This window comes from Macaca mulatta, chromosome 9, assembly GCF_049350105.2.
Source record: "Macaca mulatta isolate MMU2019108-1 chromosome 9, T2T-MMU8v2.0, whole genome shotgun sequence".
NCBI classification, from domain to species: domain Eukaryota; kingdom Metazoa; phylum Chordata; class Mammalia; order Primates; family Cercopithecidae; genus Macaca; species Macaca mulatta.
In genome coordinates this window covers 112267543-112288836 of record NC_133414.1, presented here as the reverse complement: position 1 = coordinate 112288836, position 21294 = coordinate 112267543, and the positions used below count along the sequence as shown (strand labels likewise).

The 21294-nt window shown below is 41.7% G+C and overlaps 2 protein-coding genes, 1 long non-coding RNA gene and 1 other non-coding gene across 37 annotated transcripts in view; 3 read left to right on the top strand and 1 right to left on the bottom strand.

Moving 5' to 3' along the window:
* Positions 1–5558, top strand: part of CWF19L1 (CWF19 like cell cycle control factor 1) — a 35707-nt gene extending 30149 nt beyond the window's left edge. For 12 of the 21 annotated variants that reach the window (XM_077945309.1, XM_077945316.1, XM_077945310.1 and 9 more), the window contains 3 exons: positions 666–785; positions 1856–1953; positions 4247–5558. In XM_077945309.1, the coding sequence (XP_077801435.1) occupies positions 666–785; positions 1856–1953; positions 4247–4391 (363 nt within the window). In that variant the 3' untranslated portion in view covers positions 4392–5558. 21 annotated transcript variants of the gene reach the window in all.
* LOC114670228 (small nucleolar RNA SNORA12) lies at positions 333–479 on the top strand. The gene has a single exon (XR_003719709.1). It is a non-coding gene; the product is annotated as a small nucleolar RNA SNORA12 (small nucleolar RNA).
* On the bottom strand, positions 2542–8570 carry LOC107000249 (uncharacterized). Its single transcript, XR_013398272.1, has 5 exons — positions 8506–8570; positions 7110–7217; positions 6599–7005; positions 4175–4387; positions 2542–3666 (listed from the first exon to the last, which is right to left on the bottom strand). It is a non-coding gene; the product is annotated as an uncharacterized LOC107000249 (long non-coding RNA).
* Positions 8571–8622: 52 nt separating this feature from the next.
* Positions 8623–21294, top strand: part of CHUK (component of inhibitor of nuclear factor kappa B kinase complex) — a 45436-nt gene continuing 32764 nt past the window's right edge. For 11 of the 14 annotated variants that reach the window (XR_013398253.1, XR_013398250.1, XR_003719435.2 and 8 more), the window contains exons 1-9: positions 8623–8803; positions 12195–12289; positions 15200–15314; positions 15999–16068; positions 17826–17914; positions 19158–19247; positions 19385–19509; positions 19694–19801; positions 20390–20525. Coding sequence is in view for 9 of the 14 variants with exons in the window: in XM_077947215.1 (XP_077803341.1) it covers positions 8699–8803; positions 12195–12289; positions 15200–15314; positions 15999–16068; positions 17826–17914; positions 19158–19247; positions 19385–19509; positions 19694–19801; positions 20390–20525 (933 nt within the window). In the remaining 5 variants the exon portion in view is untranslated. Of the gene's footprint in view, positions 8804–9153; positions 9355–12194; positions 12290–15199; positions 15315–15998; positions 16069–17825; positions 17915–19157; positions 19248–19384; positions 19510–19693; positions 19802–20389; positions 20526–21294 lie in introns of those variants that run through there. The other 3 variants (XM_077947216.1, XM_077947218.1, XM_077947221.1) reach the window with 3 other exon arrangements.

Genomic DNA, 21294 nt, shown 5'->3' with positions numbered 1-21294 from the left:
TATTTAATATTTTTATATTAATATTTAAATAACGTTCATTTAAAAAGTTTTTAAAAAGTATCTGGTGGTAACCCAAGAGACTTCACAGGGAAGTGTGTGGTCAGTACATGTAAAGAGCATAGATAGTAAGTTCTTTGTTTAGAAAAGGAATGGGTAGTTGAGGAAGTTCCGAGGAAGTGCCAAAGAAGATGTGCGGCTTGTTGGATAAAAATTTAGAAGAAAGTTAATATTTTGTGTGGAGGCCCAGCATGAGGGAAAACTTAGTGGCAGGAAATAGTCTCAAAGCCTACATGGGGCTAGCAGCTCAGAAAATCAGATTGTAGATCATTTGTAGTTGTGGTGGTTTTCTTTTTGGCACATTTGTTAAGTTTTCAAATGGGCCTAACTCTGCCACATATATAATATCGGAGATGGCAAAGGCTTGTGACAGAGATATCTCTCTTAAGCCTTTCCTGCATCAGAGAATGGCTCCCACATGTGGCAGGCTATCTCATAAGTTTAAGTCCTTACAGACCGGCTGACACAGGCTTGTCTGGCCTGAGGAGATTCTGTGCTGAGGGGTGTTTCTCTGCCCCTGTGATGGATTTGCTACTTCTCAGAGACCGTGCAGGCACAACTTCTCTGGGACCTGCACAAAGAATTTCTCCTTTCTCCCCAACCCCCAGGTCATTCCTGTCCCAGTCAGCTGCTGTGCTACTGATGACATTAAAGATGCCTTCATTACCCAGGCCCAGGAGCAGCAGATAGAGCTGTTGGAAATCCCAGAGCACTCTGACATCAAGCAGGTGAAACGGGATGGTGATATTCAGGGAAGAGTAAAGATCTGTTTTTTCTGTTGTTGTTTCTTTGTGTTTTTGAGACAGAGTATCGCTCTGTTGCCCAGGTTGGAGTGCAGTGGCACAATCTTGGCTCACTGCAACCTCCACCTTCCAGGTTCAAGTGATTCTCCCACCTCAGCCTCCCTAGTTGTTGGGACTACAGGCATGTGCCACCATAATGTGGCTAGTTTTTGTATTTTCAGTAGAGACGGGGTTTCACCATATTGGTCCGGCTGGTCTCGAACTCCTGACCTTGTGACCTGCCCGCCTCGGCCTCCCAAAGTGCTGGTGTTAGAGATATGAGCCACCCGTGCCCGGCAAGATCTGGTTTTTGACATGTTGAGCCTAAGGTGCTATCAAGGCATTCCAAAAATGTTATTAAATAGGCAATGGGTCGGGCATGGTGGCTCACACCTGTAATCCAACATTTTGGGAGGCCAAGGCGGGAGGAGCACTTGAAGCCAGGAGTTCAATACCAGCCTGGGCAACAAAGTGAGACACCTTGTCTCTACAAAAAATTAAAAAATAAGCTGTGCATGGTGGCATGTGCCTGTAGTCTTAGCTACTCAGGAGGCTGAGAGTCAGGAGGATCACTTCAGCCTAGGAGTTGGAGGATGCAGTGAGGTATGATTGCACCACTGGACTTCAGCCTGGGCAACATAGCAAAACCCTGTCTCAAAAAAAAACAAAAAAAAACAAAAGAGGCAGTGGACAATTTGGAACTAGAGTACTGGGTATTGACTAGACTGGAGGTGAAGAGGGCATTACTCCAAAGTTTAGTGCTTTCCTGGGAAGAGCAAGAAATTAGAATTTCCTAAGGTAGGAACTTAGAAGGATGAATGCCACTGGGAGGATATTGGTAGTATCTTCCAGTTAGGCTTTTTAAGCCCTAGTTCCACTAAGTGGCTTGGGATCTGTAGCAACATACACATCTTTTTTCTTGTGCATTTAGACTGAATTCTTTGCCTAGAGATAAACAAGGATTATAGATTTTTAAAGCATTATTGGACATCCTCATACAACTCTGTTTATTTTAGATTGCACAGCCAGGAGCAGCATATTTTTATGTTGAACTTGACACAGGAGAAAAGCTTTTCCACAGAATTAAAAAGAATTTTCCTTTGCAGTTTGGAAGGTATGTTTTTCTTCTTTTCAATGTATTTTCACTAGACTTTGTATGAACAAAGTGGTGGGTACATGGGACAATTGATAAAAAGCTAAATTGTAAACAGTCCTTGCCCCAAAGGACCCATGGTCTTAGGGCAGATGTTTACATATATGACAGTAATGTAATGTAGAGTGTGAAGAGTACCATGACAGAGTTTTGGAGAATAATGTGCTGTAGAAATTCAGAAAAGGGACAGCTCATTTCTACTTGGTGAAAACCTTCATGAAAGTGGCAAAGTTAAACCTGAGAGTTATATTTACAGGGCAAAGATTGGGGTGAGGGCATTCTAGCCAGAAGTGCTAGGGAACTTTAATTGAGCACATACTCTGTGCCAAGAACTGTGCCAAGAACTTTACACATACATGACTCATTTAATCTTCACAGCTCTGTAAGGTAGGTACTGTCATCCCGATTTACCAGTGTGGAGAATGAGGCTCTAGAGTAGTGCCCAGTAGACTTTTCACAACGATGGAAATGCTCAAATACATGCACTGTCCAATACAGTAGTGACTAGCCACTTGTGGCCACTGAGTGCTGAAATGTGGCTAATGTGACTGAGGAACTAAATTTTTGATTTTATTTAAGTAATTAGAATTTAAATTTAAATAGCCATACCTGGCTTATGGTTACCCCACTGGATAGCAGGCTGTAGAGAGGTTAGGTAACTTGTCTGTAGTCACACAGTGGTAGGTTCAAATGCAGGCCTGTTGGACCTCAAAACTTAGGTCTTAACCTCAGTATTCTACAGTATGGTAAAGGCCTGGAGGAGGCTTCAGTTCCTTTCCTCGTATCAGGCAAAACATGACCGCAAAACCATAGAGGGAGTAACATAACTTAGGCAAAGATTGAAGATGGGAAGTTGCTGACAAGAAGATACGGTTTGAAGGGGAGTGGAAAGTGTGTAGAAGAGAGTATCTGATGCTGGTGTCTGTGATTTGCAGCTATTTCTTCTCCTCTAGTTAACAATGGGCTTTGAGTGAGCCTTGAACCTATCTTGGACTAATTCAGAAAGCCTCCAAGAGACTGCCGCTTTAGATAAGTCCAGTAAATGTAGTTGTCTGCATTTTTCAGAAAGATAAATGGGAACAAGTGTGTTACGAGCTTTAGACATCTGACATGATTTTTTGTTGTTGCCTCAGCAACAGATGCAGTTATGAACATTGACAACATAAGCACACGATTGCAGATACACATAGGTGTATAAAGCACACAAAAAGGAGATTCTCTGAATGGTTTTGTGCTTATGATAGTTGTATTTTCAGTATTGAGTAATTATCAAGATACTAATTTATAGTTATATAGCATTTTATAGTTAACAAAATATTTGAAATGGCATTTTTTTTCAGCTGTACAAGAAAGGTAGTTCTATTTTCTTTTTACATTTGAAATAGGCTCAAAGTTTGCCTATTGAAAAGAGCGTAGGTTCTTTGACTTTTAGAGCATTTGTGATTTGTTTCTAACTCTTCTATTTATTGTAACTTCAGAGTGGAAAATGAACCACATAAATGTGTAATAGAATTATTTCTAATATATCAAAATAAATAAAAATATAAAGCAATGGCAATTAGAAGGCAGCTTGTGTGTGTGTGTCTGTATGTAGTTATTCCTTAGTCCTAAGAACCAAGATAAGTTGTTTTGTTGATATTGGGCTTATGCTGCTGTTATGTGGGCCTGAGTCCCCTAGAAGGAGAGGCAGAGGAGTTTTAAATCAGAGTGGGTACGACTAGGCTCCTGACTCTGCAAACTCCATGTCTAGTTGAGGTGACAAAACTACAGTTTAAGGCAGGTTGTAATCACAGTTAATATGGTACTTTGTGTTATCTCTGTACCTCACAAAAACCCTGTATAGTGGGTATTCTTATTTGCATTTCATAGGTGAGGAAATCAAGACTCAGAGATGAAATCATCTGTCTGAATCATAGATAGCAAGCGGCAAAGCTGGAAATGGAATCCAGTCTCTGATCTTTCTCACACCAGGGCCTGCCCTTTTTCTACTATGTGGTGTTGCTTCTCTAAGTACCAATAATATAGTTCCGAGTTTTTTAAGAGAGGGAGAAGCAAGTGGGGTTTGAAGGATCAGGAAATAAATAGTACCTGAGCTGGTCATTTAAAATGGGTATGATTTGATCAATAGTATGCCAGAGATGGCACTCAGGGCAGGAGAGCAAAGTCAGATAAATCTGCATACCTTCCTTGGGTGATGTTGAGGAGAACTCAGGCTTTTAGTTTCCATTTTGACTTCTTTGTGCTCTTTCTGCAGGGAGGTCCTGGCCAGTGAAGCCATCCTTAATATTCCTGGTAAATCTGACTGGAGGCAGTGTCAGATCAGTAAGGAAGACGAGGAGACCCTGGCTCGCCGCTTCCAGAAAGACTTTGAGCCCTATGACTTTACTCTGGATGACTAAACAAAGGGAAGACCTTTTTATGAACTTCATAGGAAGTAGTAAAGCCTTTTTCTTTTTTTTTTTTAATTAGAAGAATTTTTTTTGAGACAAGGTCTCGCTCTGTCACCCAAGCAGGACTGCAGTGGCGCAATTTTGGCTCACTGTAGCCTCAACCTCCTGGGCTCTAGAGTTCTTCCCACCTCAGCCTCCTGAGTAGCTGGGACCACCAGGCGCATGCTACCATGCCTGGCAAACTTTTTAAATTTTTGGGTAGAGGGTAGAGACGGGGGTCTCCCTGTGTTGCCCAGGCTGGTCTGTAATGCCTAGGCTTAAGGGATCCTTCGCCTTGGCTTCTTAACCTGCTGGGATTACAAGCATGAGCCACCATTCCTGGCCTAGAAGCATATTTTTAAAGAAACTACAATCTCCCATGGGGACTGTTTCCCTGCCTCTTTTGTGCAGTCCCATGGAACTTGCCTGCAGCAAGAGGCCTAAGATTGAATCTTTTTGGGGAAAAGTGATTCTAGGATGAAAATCCTATGTTAAGGCTGGGCGTGGTGGCTCACGCTTATAATCCCAGCACTTTGGGAGGCCGAGGCGGGCAGATCACAAGGTCAAGAGATGGAGACCATCCTGGCCAACATGGTGAAACCCTGTCTCTGCTAACAGTACAAAAATCAGCTGGGTGTGGTGGCTCGCATCTATAGTCCCAGCTACTCAGGAGGCTGAGGCAGGACAATTGCTTGAACCTGGGAGGTGGAGTTTGCAGTGAGCCAAGGTCGCACCACTGCACTCCAGCCTGGGTGACAGAGCGAGACTCTGTCCAAAAAAAAAAAAAAAAAAATCCTATGTTAAAAGTCGCCAGGCACAGTGGCGTAATCCCAGGACTGTAATGCCTGTAATCCCAGGACTTTGGGAGGCCGAGGCAGGTGGATCACCTGAGGACTGGAGTTTGAGACCAGCCTGGCCAACATGGTGAAACCCCGTCTTTACTAAAACTACAAAAATTAGCTGGGTGTGGGGCCAGGTGCTTGTAATCTCAGCTACTCGGGAGGCTGAGGCAGGAGAATGGCTTGAACCCGGGAGGTGGAGGTTGCTGTGAGCCGAGATTGCTCCATTGCACTCCAGCCTAGGTGACAGCGAAACTCTATCTCAAAAATAAAAGAATAAAAGTATGTCTGTCATCCAGCTTCAAGTACAGCTTGTGTATATCAACATTTTCAAAAACCTTTAAACTACCAAATGAAATCCAGATGTTTTTCCATGGTTGAGAAGTGTCTTGTGTTCATGTTGCCTATGACCATTGAAATGAAGTAGTATGTGTAATTGGAGGGGCTAGAGCTTTAGGCCCAGCTGTTCCAGAATCACACAGGGCGGTTTCTCCCTGAGCAACCCAAAGTGGAGAAGGGATCCAAGGCTTTTGCTACTTTTCTCTTAAAGCATTCATCTTATTCATAGAGAAGAGCCCATTTAGTCCTTCAGATATTTAACTCTTATGTGCCAGGCATTTTTCTAAGCTCCAGGACCATAGTCTTGTCCCAGTATGGTCCCTGTTGTCCCAGAGATTACAGTTTAATGGGGAAGAGAAAGGACACATTTAAAAAAAAAAAGGATAAATTCTGCTTTGGATATTGTTGTTTTATGTGCTTGATATATCTAATGTGTGTCTTTTGTGCTGGTGGGCAGTTCTAAACTCATTGGTACCTGGGTTGGTTACAGGGCTTTGGAGATCATCAAGGTATAGGCCATAGGTGAAATTAAGATAGGGTAAATACAGTCCTGAGCTGAAGATGATTGCCTAAGAAATATCAGTTTGTGTTTTGTTTTGTTTTTTTTTTGGAGACGGAGTCTCGCTCTGTTGCCCAGACTGGAGTGCAGTGGCCAGATCTCAGCTCACTGCAAGCTCCGCCTCCCGGGTTTACGCCATTCTCCTGCCTCAGCCTCCCGAGTAGCTGGGACTACAGGTGCCCACCACCACGCCTGGCTAATTTTTTGTATTTTTAGTAGAGACGGGGTTTCACCGTGTTAACCAGGATGGTCTTGATCGCCTGATCTTGTGATCCGCCTGTCTCGGCCTCCCAAAGTGCTGGGATTATAGGCTTGAGCCACCACGCCTGGCCAGAAATATCAGTATTTAAGGAGGGCTTGAAAATAGTGATCTAACATTTACATGGAGAAGGAGCAAAGAGAATACTACATAGTAGGAGCAAAAAGAAAAATATTTTTACCTTTATATTGGGCACTTACAGTCCAGACACTGTTTCATTTAATCTTCACAAAATCTCTGTGAGGTAGGTATTACCTCTATTTTACATGAAAAAGAATAAAAACTGAGACTCAGAAAATTGAAGATTGTGGAGCCTGGGGTCAACAGGCTTAGGCTTTTTAAAAATTTGAAGGCTGGTCGAGGTGGCTCACGCCTGTAATCACAGCACTTTGGGAGGCTGAGATCAGGAGTTGGAGAGCAGCTTAACCAACATGGTGAAACCCTGTCTCTACTAAAATAGAAAAAAATAGCCAGGCATGGTGGCACGCACCTGTAATGCCAGCTACTTGGGAGGCTGAGGCAGTAGAATTGCTTAAACCCGGGCAGTAGAGGTTGCAGTGAGCTGAGATCACGCCATTGCACTCCAGCCTGGGTGACAGGAGTGAAACTCTTGTCTCAACAACAAAAAACAACTCAAATTACTCATGGCCCTGGGAATGGGGGCATTTAAAAAGTTAACAAAGGGAACCAACCTGGTTTCCACAAAGATGGCCACTTCCGGGTCAGCCCAATCATCAGTATCCCTGGGTCCTCAGTATCCCTTCCTCTTTTGAGTGGGAATTATGAGATTACAGCCCCACCTATGGAAATTGAGCACACTAGCACTGGCCATGCTGTACATACGTCAAATGAGAGGGCTTCATACTGTTATAACAATCTGTACCACAATTCTCTGTGCGGTCTGCCCAGCTCTAAATGACATGTCCTCAGAGGCGCCATCATCTCCAAGTCCATGGAAACCACGCACTTACAGAAACCAGAACCTCCCATACCACATGTTACTAATGACCTACAACATCGACTTGGTCTGTATCATGCAGTGCTCAACATTCTGGTTGCAGCATCACATTTCTCAAGAATTTGATTCCATGCTGACTCCTTTACTTGGAGTATTGAGATTCCCCAGGTACAGTGAAAGTATGAGCCTCTCAAATGGAAGACCAGAAGCTGGTTGTCCTATGCTATGTCAATCCGCCACCCGGAAGCACTTGCTGCACCAACAGCATTCCCAAAGCTTGCCTCTGCAGCCCTGCAGCACCCATTAGAAACACTTCTCACAATGAACTGCTGTGCTGGCAGAGCCCTAACTGGACTGCTGGACAGCAAGCTCTGTGAGGCATCTAGGAAAAAAGTTCCCGAAATCCCGAGAAACATTCTTCACTCCGGAATAGCGTCACATCATTGAGTCATTTGGGATGACGGGGCATATCATGGAGCAGGTGTATTGGGAAGTCAGTGAACAGTAAGGCTAATTCATTAGTGGGCCTGCTGGCGTAGTATTTTTCCAGTTCCGCAGCCTTTAAATCATTGGTGGTCTTTAGCGTGCCGGATCAGCGGGTGGTGGAGTTGGAGGATAGATGGCAGGGATCTGAAGAAAGGTGAAGTGTAGACGAGTGGAGACAATGTGAAGTTTAGAAAAGACTAATTGCCGGGCGTGGTGGCTCACGTCTATAATCCCAGAACTTTGGGTTGCCGAGGTGGGAGGACTGCTTGAGGCCAGGAGTTCGGGACCAGCCTGGGCAACGTAGCAAGACCATGTCTCTACAAAAAACAAAAAAACCAAGCGAGGTGGTGCGCGCCTGCAATCCCAACTACTCGGGAGGTGGGAAGATCGCTCAATTCCGGGAGGTCGAGGCAGCAGTGAGCCGTGATCATGCCACTGCACTCCAGCCTGGGCAACGGAGCAAGACCCCATCTTAATTAAAAATATATATTTAATACAGGAGAGACTGGACTGCTTTGAAAAGTGAATTTGATGGGAATGCGAGGTTTGGAGAGATGTTATGTTTTCCAAGACTTGAAAAACATTGTGGTTCCGTTCAGCCCTCCCAGAAAATACCTAGGGGACCTAAAGAGCGGACCGAGTACCTGTTCGTTTCCCCACCCCTTAGCCGGCAGGGCTCCGGCGGCGCCCTGGGAAAACGTAGGGAAGGGCCGTTCTCGCAGCGGTTACCGGAAGTGACGCATTCATTCTCGCGAGAAGGAAGACGCGCGAGCGTCGGCGGCCCGGAACCGGCCTTGGAACAGCGGCGGAGCCTGAGGCCGCTTGCCCTCCCGCCCCATGGAGCGGCCCCCGGGGCTGCGGCCGGGCGCGGGCGGGCCCTGGGAGATGCGGGAGCGGTTGGGCACCGGCGGCTTCGGGAACGTCTGTCTGTACCAGCATCGGGTGAGGCGGGGCGCGAGAGGGAGCGGCGGTGGGTTTGAGCGTCTGTGGAACACAGGGCTGACAGTGTGGGATAGATGGTTAGTGGGACCTTGGGCAGTATTTGTGGGCCAGTAGGCTTGTGTGTGTGTATGAGAGAGAAAGATACTCTGCCTGTGTGTGTCCAAAGTTGTATCTGAGGTACTGGGCATAGATAGAGCTGTTGCGGGGAACTTGGGTATGACTGTCAGGCTGTGACCAGGTGTTTAGTGAGTGTGACAGTGCGCGTGTGTCTCTGTGAATGTAGAGTGTCAGGGTGTGTGAGGCAGATGCACGTCACAGTGTGTATGTGTGAGCACGAATGTGTGAGAAGAGGGTTGAAGGAGACTGCCTGTTGGAATGTGTGCGTCCGTGTGTTTGGGTCCGTGTGTGCGCGCGCTTGCTTGGAGGCCGTGTGATATCAGTGGGGACTGCAGTAGACAAGGAAGGCTTCATGATGGGTCCAGAGTTAAACCTTTGGAAGTATGGATGGGCTTTGGAATTGGGGATGTATTCCAGGTCGGGACAGTATGAGGGTAAGTTGGTGCAGATCATGGCTTCAAACGGAAGGCGATATTAATAGATTGGAGATGGGGGGCGCTCCAGTCAGTGGAGGACAGTTAACATCAGACTCAAGAATTTTACTTTGATTTAATAGAGAATGTTTAACCATTGTAACAGCAGTTTAAAAAATAATATTTGGGTCATGTTTGTGTGTTTGTTAGTTTTTGTTTTCGAGACGGAGTCTCACTCTGTTGCCCAGGCTGGAATGTAGTGGCGCGATCTCGGGTCACTGTAGCCTCCTCCTGGGTTCAAGCGATTCTCCTGCCTCAGCCTCCTGAGTAGCTGGGATTACAGGCGCCCGCCACCGCGCTGGGCTAATTTTTTGTATTTTTAGTAGAGACAGGGTTTCACCATGTTGGCCAGGCTGGTCTCGAACTCCTGACCTCAGGTGATCCACCTGTCTCAGCCTCCCAAAGTGCAGGGATTATAGGCGTGAGCCACTGCGTCAGGCCTGGGACATGTATTTTTTGTTATAAAAAATGATAATCAATAAAAGCTGTGAACCCTTTCCCCAGAAAAATGCACAGATGCACATCCACGCAACCATGCATTGCCATTTGAGAGGTTCATGCTTTCCTAAAGGACATTTTAGGTAAATAGACCCCGGACTAACACTTCCTGTAATACAGGCTTTGTTTTGTTCCCTATAAAATAGGTATAGTATAATACTTGCATGCATCATGGGTTTGAGAGTTAAATAAAATAATAATGTATGTAAAGCTAAATACAGTACCTGACCCATGAAAGCCCTCAACTGTTAGCACCTGCTGCTACTTTGTTGTTGCTGCTATGATCATAATGCTCCTCATTAATTGGCCTTAAACAAGGAAATGTCAAGATTAAAAGTGTTGTTCTAGGAAAATGGTTTTGTGAAGGATAAATTTGAGTGGAACAACATGTGGGACAAGATGAACAGTTAAGATTTTACTAAAATGCCTGGGCTTGGATTGTGAATAGAGAAATGAATTCAAGAGGAAAAGTAATAATTTGTTATCTAAAGGAACATGGGTGTAGTGAGAAAGCTCATAATTTGGGGTGGGAGAAAGGGGAGATAGGTGTCTACTTTGGAGAAATAGGCATGTTTAGGGTAATTAGAATGACAACTGAAACTGATAGAACTGAGGAAGTTTTGTGAACCAGGTTTCTAGATAGGGTGTGGGAGAAAATCTTGGAGAAAGAGAATGGAAGGTGAAGGACTAAGGCATTAAATCCTATGATAGCAGGATAAGTAGTAAATTTAATAATTCTCACCATCAGAGGGAATATAACACACTAAAAAAAAAAGTGGGAGCCAAGTGCTTCCAGTGGCATGTTGCCTGTGTTACCTAAGCCTGCCTATAGACTGATCATAAGGAAAAAGGATGCATGCTGGCAGCTTTTGTGACTTCTTTTTTTGGTCCCTGGGTGGGGATGGATGAATTCATCACTTTTTGTTTTATTATGGTAAAGTATACATAACAACATTTATCACTTTATTTTTAAGTGTACAGTTAGGTAGCATTAAGTATATTGACGTTGTACAGCCGTCACCCTATCCCCAGAATATTCCAGCTTTTTAAGCACATAACTTTGTTGTTGTTGTACATCTATAAACTGCCCATAGAACATTCTTTGCAAAAAGGTAGAATTTCACAGAGTGGATGAAATATAAATTAAGGAGTTGAAGGATCTTACAAAGTGGGATTTTTGAAATAGATAACTTACTGCTCCATCAACATGAGCATTTAGGACTCAGTGCTGTTCATAGCTGTGCCTGATTCTCATCTCCATGGTGGTAAAGGTCTGCATGGGACATAGATATAACTGGCCACCTGCTCATAACAAAAGGAAGACTGAAGGGAGTGAGACCTGTGGGTAGGCTAGCTTGTAGTCTGTCCTATTTTCCTTCTTCTCTATGCACCAAGTATCATCTTATCTCTAGCCTTTTTTTCCTCTCAGCCCCCAATTCACACTACCCTATCCAAGCTGTGTCTTCCTTCCCCACCTATAATATATTTTTTTCTGTCCTGGCCCCTCTCTTTATTCATACACAGCCTTTATTACAACTCTGGTTTGTGTCAGAGATTACGTATGTTGGAAATTCTTTTGAACTCTCTTTGTGATATCAGAAACATAGTGTAGCCTGTTTTGCCCTGGCTGCTGTTTCTGAGCTGCATTATTAGTGTTGCCAGAATATGATGGGATCTGGCTATTTCCTGTAATGTGCATCAGAATGGGTTTAATTTCAGTCAGAATTGGCTAAATTACTAGTCACAGGCCAGAGATGTTAGGTTCATTGTGTAGATATGGAAACAGAAGTACACTCATTGGTAGGATTTTTTTCCTTCATGTCATTTGAAATGCATACATTAAGATTGGAGTTTTTTGCTTTAGGCTTGGTTATATTAAAACTTTCTCTTGCTGTTTGGAGTCCAGGAAGCCCTGAATTACCTTCTTCATTCTAGTTATGCTGGGAGCTGGGGCCCATGTTAGTTGTCTTGATTAAGCTCTGAATGGAATTTGCTGCGGAGACAGGATCTTTTTTTTTCTGACATTACACATGAGAGAGAGTTCCAAAGAGACCTGTTATAAAATCAGTTTCAGTCACTTTTCCCTTGTGTGCTGTTATGTGTTCGAAGGTCAGTTTTAAAGCATTGGTGTAATAGTCTCATGGTTTATCTTTTTAAAAAAGCGTTGCTTCAAGAGAGCTGTGGATAAATATATTTAATTAGTAAAGCTAAAAAGTTTTGTTTTAGGTTATTTCTTTGGTAGCAAATAAATCTGCACAAGAACCTAATTTTTTTTTTTTTCTGCTGATTTTCTATTTTGGCAGGAACTTGATCTCAAAATAGCAATTAAGTCTTGTCGCCTAGAGCTAAGTACCAAAAACAGAGAACGATGGTGCCACGAAATCCAGATTATGAAGAAGTAAGTGTACTCCTTGACTTATATTCCCCTGGTTCTACAGCCCAACCAGATGTCATCATCGGGAAAGAGACCAGGAATCCACTCTTCTCAGGATCTTTTTGGGAACATGTATTTTTTTCTCTCATTAAATATATTATGTTTCAAATAACATCACATTAGGATTAAGAAGGTTTAGTTAAAATCAGCTAGGACACTTACACACTGTTGGTAGGAATGTAAAATTGTGCAGCTGTTATGGAAAGCAGTATGGTGATTCCTAAAAAGTTAAAAATAGAATTACCATATGATCCAGCAATTCCATTTCTGGGTATATACAAAAATGAATTGAAAGCAGGGACTTCAAGAGTAATTTGTACACTCATATTCATAGCATTATTTTTCACAATAGCCTAAAGGTAAAAGCAACCCAGTATCTACCAACAGAGACATGTATAAACAAAATGTGGTGTACTCATGAAATGGAATATCATGCAGCCTTAAAAAGGAAGGAAACTGACACATGCCACAGCATGGATGAATCTTGTGGAGATTATGCTAAATGAAATAAGCCAGTCACAAAAAGACAAATACTGTGTTATTCCACTTATATGTGGTACCTAGTCTAGTCAAACTCACAGTGGAAGAAAGTAGAATGGTGTTTGCCAGACAGTGAAGGGACCAGCAAATAGAGAATAATTTTTAATAGGTGCGGAGTTTCAGCTTTGCAGAATTCAACAGTTTTGTGCAGTGTAGTGATAGTAGCAAAACGATGTGGAAGTATTTGATGCCAGGCTGGGCACGTTGGCTCACACTGTAATTCCAACACTTTGGGAGGCTGAGGCGAGTGGATTGCTTGAGCTCAGGAGTTCGAGACCCGCCTAGGCAACCTGGCAAAACCCTATCTCTACAAAAAATACAAAAATTAGCCGGGTGTGGTGGTACATGCCTATAGTCCCAGTTACTCGGGAGGCTGAGGTGGGAAGATTACTTGAGCCCAGGAGGTCGAGGCTACAGTGAGCTGAGATCACACCACTGTACTCCAGCCTGGGTGACAAGAGCAAGACCCTGTCTGAAAAAAAAGGAAAGCATCTGATGCTGCTAAACCATACACTTAAAAATGGTTAAGGTGGTAAATTTTATGCTATGTGTATTTTACCACAATCAAAAAAGTATTTCATTTCAGTTAACAAAAGTCAGTTAGGGTATGGTGGCTCACACCTATAATCCCAGCACTTTGGGAGGCCAAGGTGGGTGGATCACGTGAGGTCAGGAGTTTGAGACCAGCCTGGTCAACATGGCAAAACTCCATCTGTACTAAAAATACAAAAATTAGCCGGGCGTGGTGGCAGGTGTATGTAATCCCAGCTACTTGGGAGGCTGAGGCAGGAGAATTGCTTGAACCTGGGAGGCGGAGGTTGCAGTGAACTGAGATCATGCCACTGCACCCCAGCCTGGGTGACTCTGTCTCAAAAATAAATAAATAAATAAATAACCCCAACATTTTGTGGCTTAAAATAGCAAACATTTAGTATCTTATAGTTTCTGTGACTTAGGAATTTAGGATTGGCTTAGCTGGGTGATTCTAGCTTAGAGTCTTTCCTGAGACATCTCAAGATACTGATTGGAGCTTCAGTAATCCAAAGGCTTAACTGGCACTGGAGTATCTGCTTCCATGCTCACTTATATGACTGTTGGCCAGAAGCATCAGTTCTTCACCACGTGGGCCTCTTCATGGGGAAGCTTGAATGTCTTCATGACATGGAAGCTAGCTTCCCCAGAAAGATCTTTTCCCCAGAAAGAGTGAGTGATCTGAGAGAGAGACACAGCGAATGAGCGAGCAAGATGAAAACCGACATATCTTTTATGATCTTTCCTCAGAAGTAAGACTCCATCCTTTTCCACCACATTCTGTTTGTTACGGTGAGTCACTAAGTACAGCCTACATTCAAGGGGAGGAGAGTTAAATTTTTGAAAAGAGAAGTAGATATATTTTAAAACTTCCACAGGTAGTGTGCTAAGTGCTTTACGGATCATTCTTCCAGTTTATCACAGCAATCTTATATTTAGGTATTATTTTGTAAGTGAGGAAGTTGAAGCATATAGAGTCACATAGCTGGTGGTTGGTAAAGTGTGGATTTGAAATAAATACTTTCTGACTCTAATATATCTGTGCTTAATTTCATTTTGCTTCTCAAACTTGGTTATGTGGCAGAATCACCAGGAAAGCTTAACAATATAAATTATCAGGCCCTGCATGTACATGGAAATTCTGTTTGTTTCTTTTTCTTTTTTTTTTCTTAAAGAGATGTGGTCTTGCTGTGTTACCCAGGCTTGACTTGAACTCCTGGGCTCAAGTAGTCCTCCCATCTCAGCCTCTGGAGTAGCTGGGACTATAGGCATGTGCCACCACACCTGGCTAATTTTTAATTTTTTGTAGAGATGAGGTCTCAGTGTTACCCATGCTGATCTCAAACTCCTGGCCTCAAGCAATCCTCCCACCTCAGCCTCCCGAATTGTTGGGATTACAGTTGCAACTGCATCCAGCCTAAAACGCCAGATTTGAATCCTTACTTGACTACCTACTGACTGTGTTACTTAGCCAATTTGTGCTTCAATTTTCTCCTGTGTGGTGAAAGTATTAATAAATCTACCTATATTAGGATTATTGTGACAAGTAATTGAGTTAATATATTTAAAATGCTTACTGCTTGGCACTTAGAAATGTAATAGTAGTAATAGTGATGGTATTTTTATGTATGTTTTCTTTTAAAAAATTCTAATTTTTAATTATACAAATCAGAAATTAGAGTATTATAAATAATACCGATCTTTCCCCCTCTGTTCATCCACCTGCAATTAAGTAGCATTTCAAATCCAGTCCCTTTTTATTGGAAATAAATTTTTTATTGTAATGTTTTTCTTTCTTATTAGGTTGAACCATGCCAACGTTGTAAAGGCCTGTGATGTTCCTGAAGAATTGAATATTTTGATTCATGATGTGCCTCTTCTAGCAATGGAATACTGTTCTGGAGGAGATCTCCGAAAGGTAGTGTGGATGTTTTGAGATGAGAGATAGTAAATCACAAACTTTAGCATTATTTGAATCATATTAAATATAATAAACTAGAATAAGAATCGGAAAAACTATGGTCTGCTTCCTGTTTTGTAAATAGTTTTATTGGAACACAGCCACATTCATTTCTTTACACATTGTCTGTGGCTGCTTTCTTATGACTGCAGAATTGAGTAGTTTAACAGAGGCTATGTGACTTGCAAAACCTAAAGTATTTACCATATGGTTCCTTACAGAAAATGTTTGTTGACTCCTGATTTAGAAAATGCATTTTTGTTGTTGCTGTTTGATGGGACTATAGCAGTGGTATTAGATGAAATTTTCAGTGGTTAAGGTGCTTGTAAAAAGTTGTTTTCTGTATTGCAATCTTTCTTTTTTACCTAATTTTAAATGTGCCCATATGACCATTTATATATATATCCCTGAGATTTGTCAGCCTTTTCCAGTTTCAAGTGCTTTTTGCTTCTTTTTACTTTTATGAGCCTTATCATGAAATTTACATGCCGTCAGTATGGATTTGGTAATTGTATTCCCTTGTATTTTATTATGACTTACTTTCTCATTGAATATTCTCTTAGAGTATAGTAATTAATGTGTGGTCACTATTACAGCCCAGCAATTTCCAGAACACATTTTTAGATTTCTTTCTTTTTTTAGCTGCTCAACAAACCAGAAAATTGTTGTGGACTTAAAGAAAGCCAGATACTTTCTTTACTAAGTGATATAGGTATGTAATCAGTATTAAAATACCATTGTGATGTAATGCCCCTTTGGTCCATAAAAGATTCTGTACCTTTTTGGGAATTCAGGAGAATTGTTGATACACTGTACAAAGTCTATAGAATTTCAGCATCTATAAGAAGTTATCATATAAATCTATTACTGTTGATGCTAAATTAAAACCAGGATATTTTTATATCCTAGGGTGCGGTGGCTCACGCCTGTAATCCCAGCACTTTGGGAGGCTGAGGTGGGCGGATCACGAGGTCAGGAGTCCAAGACCAGCCTGGCCAACATAGTGAAACTCCATCTCTACTAAAAATACAAAATGCCTGTAATCCCAGCACTTTGGGAGGCCAAGGCGGGCAGATCACAAGGTCAGGAGATCGACACCATCCTGGCTAACACAGTGAAACCCCGTCTCTACTAAAAAATCCAAAAAATTAGCTGGGTGTGTTGCGGGCGCCTGTAGTCCCAGCTATTTGGGAGGCTGAGGCAGGAGAATGGCGTGAACCCAGGAGGCAGAGCTTGCAATGAGCCGAGATCACGCCACTGCACTCCAGCCTAGGCGACAGAGCGAGACTCCGTCTCAAAAAAATAAAAAGAAAAATAGAAAAATTAGCTGGGCATGATGCCACATGCCTGTAGTCGCAGCTACTCGGGAGGCTGAGGCAGGAGAATTGCTTGAACCCAGGAGGTGGAGGTTGCAGTGAGCCGAGATTGGGCCACTGCACTCCGGCTTGGGCAACAGAGTGAGACTTTTGTCACACACACACACACACACACACACACACACACACACACACACAAACTAGGATATTTTATTTATTTTTGGCTAGGAGTCCTTTTTTAATCTAATAGGTGTTCCAATAGCTGACAAAAAAATCATGCAAAATGACCTTACTCAATTTCACTCCTCCCACACCATTGACATAGTAATTTTTTTTACAGTGGAATTGCATCTCCTTGAGAGATGGGTCCTCAAATCAACTCTTTTTTGTTTGTTTTGAGACGGAGTCTAGCCCTGTCACCCAGGCTAGAGTGCAGTGGTACGATCTCAGCTCACTGCAAGCTCTGCCTCCCAGGTTCAAGTGATTCTCCTGCCTCAGCCTCCTGAGTAGCTGGGATTACAGGCGCCCGCCACCATGCCTGGCTAATTTTTGTATTTTTAACAGAGACTGGGTTTCACTGTGTTGGCCTGGCTAGTCTCAAACTCCTGACCTCATGATCCGCCCGCCTCGGCCTCCCAAAGTGCTGGGATTGCAAGCGTGAGCCACCGCGCCCGGCCAAGTCAACTCTTGGGGTGAAAAATCTCTGCTTAATCAGAATGACTCCAGAAAAATTCCTAAAATAACCAGTACCTAACCTTTTGGAGGAACCTCAAAAACCAAAAATTTGTTTCCGCGTAGATTTTGGTTTTGCCTCTTTTCCAAGGTCATGAGAGCTAAAGTCCAATTTAAATGGTTGATTTAGGTGGGAGAAGGGGGCTTATTAGAATTACAGGGATTTTCCCAATTGCTTGTTGCATTTCTATTTAATGTTAATTCTAATGAGTTAGATGAACATATAGTATAATTTTGTAGTATTTGCTTAATGTTACGTTTTTCTGTGAAGAAAACCTGAACTACTGTAATATTAGTTGTGTAGTTACGATGATCCATATAAACTTGAGCATCAGAGCAGATTTGTACAAAATGTGAGGTGAATTTTTCTTTTAACTCAATGCTTTCTGTTACTTCAAAGTGTATTTTAAACTTTATTTAGGGTCTGGGATTCGATATTTGCATGAAAACAAAATTATACATCGAGATCTAAAACCTGAAAACATAGTTCTTCAGGACGTTGGTGGAAAGGTAGGTGAAACCTGAAGTAATGTTTCATGCCTATTGAATATAGTCTGTCTGATATAGTTAGTCCTTGAGCTTTGGTGTCTTTGCTGTATGCCCGTAACACTCTTACTTTTTCCATTTCAGACCTTACCACACTGAACTGTAGTTTTGTGTTTAGTTTTTTGTCCCTTCTGCTAAACAGTGGTTCCATTAAAGAAGGAACTGCACCTGTCTTTTTTTTCTTTTTCTTTTTCTTTTTCTTTTTTTTCATACTTAACGCAGCTCCTAGACTTCACCTGTCTTGTTCATGTCTGTTTTTCCAGCATAGTATCTAGCAAAGATACTGGCAGTGAATACATAATATGTTAACACTTACTATTTTATTCTTATGAAGCACATCCAAAACACATACACACACATCCTGGGTTCACTTTAAGAAAAAAAGAAAGTATGTATATTTTTAAAACTTATTTTCCTTCCCCCAATTTAGATGAGTTATCTGGAGAAGAACCAGAAATTGTGAATTGACTCTTAAAATGTTCATTTAATTAGTAACTTTTAAGCAGTTTTCTTGTTTCCAGCGTCCAAATTTCATTCCAGTAAAGACTTAAAAGCCAAGAGTCTGCGCCTTGGGTTGAGTTGTGTGTGCTGTCTTTTCAGGTAGTGAAGATAGTTGTTGGTCTCGTGGGGGTGTTGGAACCTTCGTGATGCTTCTTCTCTTAGGAGCCTTTCGTGTATGCTTGGCACCAAATATCTCTGCTTTTTTTTTTTTTTTTTTTTTTTTATCCAAAGACTTCAGGACATTCTTGAAGTTAGATCTCAGTATTTACTCACATTTAATCCACTCTAAGGGGGTATGATGCTTCTTCAAGTTTGGAAGTCAGCCTTGCCTTTACTTTCCAGTTTAATGGATCGAGCTTATTTTGAATATAGCAAAATAAAAATTAATAGCCCACCTGTATTTAATTTTTATCGTGTACCAAGCACTGTATTACCTTCTTTACTTTCATTATTTCATTGGATCCTAATAACAATTCTGTGAGGTAGGGACTGTTAGTCGTCCAATTAGATTACTGAGAGAGGTTAAATAACTTGGTAGATCACACACCTAGTTAAGTGGTGGCACTCAGACTTGAAATATTTTTGTGATATTACAGAGCCTAAGCTCCTCACCACCACCCTCTCTATAGCCTTATAAGGATATTGTTGTCTTTCCTTTTTAAATTTCTCTACCATTTAATACTTAATCTGTCTTATTATTTTTCAGATAATACATAAAATAATTGATCTGGGATATGCCAAAGATGTTGATCAAGGAAGTCTGTGTACATCTTTTGTGGGAACACTGCAGTATCTGGTGAGGCCTGTATTGTTTCTTTGAATTTAAATGTGTGTAGGATTCTCTTATTTCTGAAGATCATGAATATAGTAGTTCAAAAATAAAGTAGTTTTTCCCATACAGTGTTGGTGTTTAAAACATTTTCTCTTTTGAAGGCCCCAGAGCTCTTTGAGAATAAGCCTTACACAGCCACTGTTGATTATTGGAGCTTTGGGACCATGGTATTTGAATGTATTGCTGGATATAGGCCTTTTTTGCATCATCTGCAGCCATTTACCTGGTAAGAAATGGATGAGAACTTGGGCATGCTTAATGGGAATGGAAATATTTTCATTTGTCTGCTTTTTTTTTTTCTTTGTTTAATTGCCTTTGAAATATACAATTGAATATAATTAAATGGCAAGAAATCTTAAGAGTATTTGTGAGAATCACTTTGTCAGCTGAGGTAGCTTTTGATTTTATAGGCATGAGAAGATTAAGAAGAAGGATCCAAAGTGTATATTTGCATGTGAAGAGATGTCAGGAGAAGTTCGGTTTAGTAGCCATTTACCTCAACCAAATAGCCTTTGTAGGTAAGTATATTTTAGTTAAGGAAGTTTGCCTCAGTTTCTCCAGGGTTGTAAAGGAACAGTAGAGTAGTTTTCTGTTTCAAGTTGCATTATCCAGTAGAACTTTCTGTGATGATGTAGAAACCTTCTGTATCTCTGTTCGCCACATGAGGCTATTGACTCCTTGACGGGTAGCTAGTTTGTTTAGGTAACTGAATTTTGAATAAATACTAAATGTAAATAGCCATTTGGGACTGACTAGTGGCTACCATATCGGACAGCACAGATCTAGTGGAAACAAGAACTGCCATTTAACTGATTGACATAGGTCCTAAGAAGGTTCTTCGGATAATGAAGGAAATGGGTTCTTTGCAGAATGGATTTGGACTCATCCGTTGGAGTTGTCAGTAACTAACGTGGAGTTTTGAGTAGTTTTTGATGGAAAAAAGTTTGTTCCCTGTCATTTCATGAATTTGAAAGTAAGTTATGAAATGGTATAGACAAGTGATGTGGGAAAGAAAGTGGACAACCTACAAAATTACCTTTCTAACAGTATAAAGGGAAATTGGAACATAATGATTTGCTTTTCACCCTATTTTGTATGTTTTCTAGTTTAATAGTAGAACCCATGGAAAACTGGCTACAGTTGATGTTGAATTGGGACCCTCAGCAGAGAGGAGGACCTGTTGACCTTACTTTGAAGCAGCCAAGATGTTTTGTACTAATGGATCACATTTTGAATTTGAAGGTTAGTCTTAATGGGTCTACTGCATAAGACCAGCATTGAAATTAACAAGTTTATTTGGAAAGTTAGCATAAATATAGTTTAATAATCTTTTCCTGTTGCTTACTTATTTATTTATTTTGAGACAGGGTCTCGCTCTGTCACCTAGGCTGGAGTGCGGTGGCACGTTTTAAGCCCACTGCAACTTTCACCTCCCAGGTTCAAGCAATTCTTTTGCCTCAGCCTCCCAAGTAGCTGGGACTACAGGTGCATGCCACCACACCCAGCTAATTTTTGTATATTTAGTAGAGATAGGGTTTCACCACCTTGTCCAGGCTGGTCTTGAACTCCTGACTTCAGGTGATCCGCCCGCCTTGGCCTTCCAAAGTGGGATTACAGGCGTGAGCCACTGCGTCCAGCGCTGATGCGTATTTGAAAAAAGAAAATTATATTCTTAGAGCTGATTTTTAAAAAAAATTTCTTTAGCAAGCTGTCTCAGTTTGCTTCTCTGTGGTCTTTGTTGATTACTCCTTTGAAGCAACTTTTTAATTTACCTTTTCCCATGTTGTTGCCATTATCCTCATTCATTTATGTCTAGTCATACTGGATTTGATTTGGTAAGGAAGGTTCCTATCTGCCTTTCATGGTTCTGCACTTACTCCCTAACCTATAGTTAATTCAATATGTACTACCTATCTCATCTTCTGAAAATGCTTTTTTATTCTTCTGCCCAAGAAACTAACATAGTTCTTCTTTTTTTTTTTTTTTTTTTTTTTTTCACAAGTCAAGTGTA